Source organism: Paramormyrops kingsleyae, chromosome 24, assembly GCF_048594095.1.
Source record: "Paramormyrops kingsleyae isolate MSU_618 chromosome 24, PKINGS_0.4, whole genome shotgun sequence".
NCBI classification, from domain to species: Eukaryota; Metazoa; Chordata; class Actinopteri; order Osteoglossiformes; family Mormyridae; genus Paramormyrops; species Paramormyrops kingsleyae.
Window position 1 is genome coordinate 5,897,113 of NC_132820.1, and position 3,906 is coordinate 5,901,018.

The window sequence follows — 3,906 nt, forward strand, 5'->3', positions numbered from 1 at the left end:
CACAGTTGTCCTATACTTTTTATTTTTGCATTATAAAAATAAAAACAAGAGCGTTCTTCAAAAAACACGTACCCAAAACTGGTGAGGATTACTATACAAAAGAGATAACTTTATGATTTTACCTAATCCGGATTCAATATGCATGAAGAAAAAACTCCACTATGACACTGTTTAAAGCATATTTTTCATATCCAGTTTACGAAGGGCAAGAGGTATCGTGAAACATATTTGTTAAGGTCATGTCAAGCCAGGGGCCCAGGAAAATGGGACTGCCTATACACAGATTTTCATTCCACCAAATGAAGCCACAATGTAATTTAATATCTTTCATTACCAAGGATTATCTCTGATGTCCACAGATCTGAACAATCTGTACATAGAACTGTCCACAAAGACAAATTCTGGATGCTGAACCTGCTATCTTAACATAACTTAATTAAGAGGGTTTGCCACATCATAATTGCCTCTACAATGTTATACTTAAAAGACAATTTCAGTTCTCAGTATCGATGACTTGTTGCAATGTAAAATGTACAAATCTTTCTTTTTCCGGTAACACTAAAAGTCCATACAATATTTTACATATTATCTTTCAGAAAAGATCCATATCTTTCAGAGAAGATTCATGCAAATGTTTTGACTATTCAACTGAATGATTATGTGTGACTTAATATTTAGACCTGAAATCCAAAGTTTGCATGGACAATAAGAGAAAGCCTGCATTGTGATTGAATTTTTAAAGATTACAACTTGCATCCCTATGATATTTTAACAGAAAACTGAATTTTTGCCCACATAACACCAATATCCTACAAGGCCTTCCTACATGTTTTTTATGGGGAGAGTGGTAGGTCTTGGTCCTGGTGTAGTGTCACGGAAAGCCTGAAATTCTACTCCTAGATCACAATGCAGCCCATTCCTCCTACTTCTTCTTCTTCCTCTTCTTGGGTGGGCTTTCGTCGGAACTACTGCTGCTGGAGGATGATTCTGAGTCAGAGCTGGAGCTGCTGGAAGAGGAAGAGCTGGTGCTGTCCTCACTATCACTGCTGCTGTCGCTGCTGCTGTCCGACGAGGAGCTGGAGTTGCTGCTGTCAGAGTCATCGCCGGAGGAGCTGCCAGAGTCCCCGCTGCTGGAGCCGCTCGACTCCTTTGACCTGAAATAAGCAGAGCGTGTACATCACACTGCATTCAACCACATGGAACCATGCAGGAAGGAAATTTATAGCAAGGCAGGGGCTGGTCATTACCTTTTCTTTTTCACCTTCTCATTTGAGCCTTCTGTTCCTGGTCTATAAATAGAAAGTGTTACTGAACTTTAAACAAATCAAACACACAAAATCTGAATACACAAAACAGCAAATGTGTCTTCTATAAAATATCTATCCTTCATATAATATAGCATATTTGTCCATGTTTGTAGTATAGTTAATGGAAACACAAAGAAGTAACACTTCAAAAAAGTTAACATGTTTTCAAATAGACACGTGACCAGGGGTCATAATATGGTATTTCTGTCACTTAAAATGAGTGCACACCTTCAGAAAAATAGACTAATCTGTTGACACATCTGTCGTTCCTTAAGCAATAGTGGATAAACACTTACCCTGCCGTGATGGGAAGCATTTTCTCGCTCTCTTTCAGTTTCTTCTTCATCTCTGTAGTCCTTGTAGGTCTATGGAGGTACTTCCTTTTCCCAGTACATTCGTATGTCCAGTGGCCGAATTCCAAGCACTTTTGACATCGAACATGTTGTTTGTTTGCCTCCCTATTGAAAAAGAACAATCATTATATTGTTGCTAGTTAAATCTGAAGATAAACATTTAATCAGCGCACAGTTTTTCGTGAAAAATCTAACATAGCATATTATCCTGGTAGCAAGTGGGCGAATAAGTTAGAAGACCGAAACCAAGCTACGTTCACAACTATTCATCCCACGAATTGATGACGTTCCTATTTACAGTTATATACAGACACACATCGCAAATGCATGCATTTGGTTTTCAAATTAAGATATAAAGGAAAGAGCTGAATAATTTTTTTACGGTAAAATACGAATAATCGCCAAAACCTACGCCTGTCTCCGCGCGATGATCCTATGCATGGGCGTCGCCATGTTGAATTTCCGGCGTCTCGAGAAGCGCGTCGCGCGGTGAATGACGCGCTTGTAAGCGCGCGCATCCTTGGACCCTCACAACGTTGCCGGTGTAGATTAATTCAGTCATACGAAAACGTAAAAAATTAAGCTAATAACGTGTCTTTTATGTATATTTTCACGAATGTAAAATGACAGGAAAATTAGACAGCGTGACACAATTAAGTTGTTTATGTGAGAAAACAGAAAGGCAACAATGAGGTGACCAATTTTTCCTCAAAGTGAAGTTGACAGATTTTTTTTACCTGTCACGATGAGTAAAACCAAAAACAGAATACTTAAATATTTAAAAATGGGCATGTCGTTATATTTGACACATATCTAAATGAATGATATAAAAATATGTTTATTCGATAACAGTTTCTCAAAAGGGGTAAATTTCTATCCGAGATTTCCAGACCGTGGCGTGGGTACTAGTGTTAAGAAAACGGACCCTTCAGATTATGCATTTCACTCTTGTTAATTTTAAATTTAATGTATTTCACAATTGTGGTGGAATTTTACATACACTTTAAATATTTACATGTACAAAATCCCAAGATCATGCTTTACCAAAATCAAGAATCGCTTATTGAGAGAATGAGAAACAAATGTAAAATTACACTAATTAAATTACTTCTGTAATGAGTCAGTTCGGACTAACTGGGCATTGTACTTTTTTCCATTTTTGTAAGTATATTTAAGGTTACTCCTGTTACAGCTCAATTCGTGCCAGCGGCCTGCCACGATTTGGGAATATGGAAAAACATTATTTCCTTTTATTTTGCCTATGCAAAAAAGTTCTGCCCACTTTAAATTTAAATTGTTGGGGGAAAATACTTTGGCCTGAATTGAGACGTTCATCATTACTTAAAAAAACATGCCATGCAGTTTCAAAAACTGCAGTTAAACGTACGCTAATAGCTTGTCAGGGATTAAATGGAAAAATAAAATGTAATAATAACCTAAACCAAAGCACAAGGAATTCCTTGTTTACAGTATGGGTTTAACCCGGAACTCACTAGTACGCCTAATCTGCAAATTCTTAGCTTGCGGCACTCTTTGCTCATACAATTGTAATATTGTTTCTCTAGTTTCTGGCAATTAATCCATTTCACGACTGCGAAGCATTCTGTAAAATAAGCCCCCCACTCTCCATCTTAGTGCAAAACCACAGGTCGTTTTCTTAACTGACACATGTGTCTGTTTTTAAATCTTTCTAAATGGCTGTCTCTTCTTACCCATGTTGCCATTTTAGTCACTTTGTTCCAATGGTTACTAACTAATGCCTTGTCATTCTAAGCCACCCTAATGCAACGCTTTGCAAGGAATAAAAACCTGAGACGCACCATCGTTAGCTCAGCAGAGAAAGGGATGGAGGAGCGCCACTAAATACTCAAAACATAAATAAAACCGGCATTTACGGGCTGCCTCGCCGCCTGGCCACACGCCGCGCGTCCCCGTTCCAGCGCCGCGCGACGACGCCGTTCCGTTCTAACCTGCGCCAGCGAGCCATTTTCGCCTGGCCGGCGTCACCGTCACATGACGCGGTTTAGGAGTCGAGGTCGGTGCGCCTGGCTGGTGTCCCCCGCTTAGGATGTGCTTAACGATCAGCCCCCTCGATCCGAGAGAAGATGGATGGATGGATGGGTGGAAAGGAAAAAAAACGGATTGAGAAAGATGTAGACGACACTTTTCATGCCGGCGACGGAGTCTGCAGTAGCCAGGGGAAGAGTCGGGTTTTACGCATTTTATTTGGAAAATAGGCCCGTTTA

General features: G+C 39.6%; 1 protein-coding gene across 3 annotated transcripts; it reads right to left on the minus strand.

The window, feature by feature from the left end:
- Positions 1-2: 2 nt before the first annotated feature.
- Positions 3-3,768, minus strand: zcchc10 (zinc finger, CCHC domain containing 10). 3 transcript variants are annotated; one of them, XM_023838342.1, is made up of 4 exons: positions 3,631-3,768; positions 1,604-1,765; positions 1,248-1,289; positions 3-1,154 (listed from the first exon to the last, which is right to left on the minus strand). In XM_023838342.1, the coding sequence occupies exons 1-4, from the start codon at positions 3,645-3,647 to the stop codon at positions 923-925; spliced, it is 453 nt and encodes a 150-aa protein (XP_023694110.1). In that variant the 5' UTR covers positions 3,648-3,768; the 3' UTR covers positions 3-922. The 3 variants fall into 3 exon arrangements, with proteins under 3 accessions (XP_023694110.1, XP_023694111.1, XP_023694109.1); XM_023838343.2 differs by lacking the exon at positions 3,631-3,768 and adding an exon at positions 3,481-3,583; XM_023838341.2 differs by lacking the exon at positions 3,631-3,768 and adding an exon at positions 2,073-2,184.
- Between the last annotated feature and the right edge of the window lie 138 nt (positions 3,769-3,906).

Bases quoted from the DNA above. Each gene is read 5' to 3' on its own strand.
- zcchc10 (XM_023838341.2), bottom strand. From the start codon at position 2,113: ATGGCGACGCCCATGCATAGGATCATCGCGCGGAGACAGGC. The intron at 1,766-2,072 runs GTAGGTTTTGGC...CTTTTTCAATAG, and splicing joins ATCATCGCGCGGAGACAGGC to GGAGGCAAACAAACAACATG. The intron at 1,290-1,603 runs GTAAGTGTTTAT...TTCTATTTATAG, and splicing joins ATGCTTCCCATCACGGCAGG to ACCAGGAACAGAAGGCTCAA.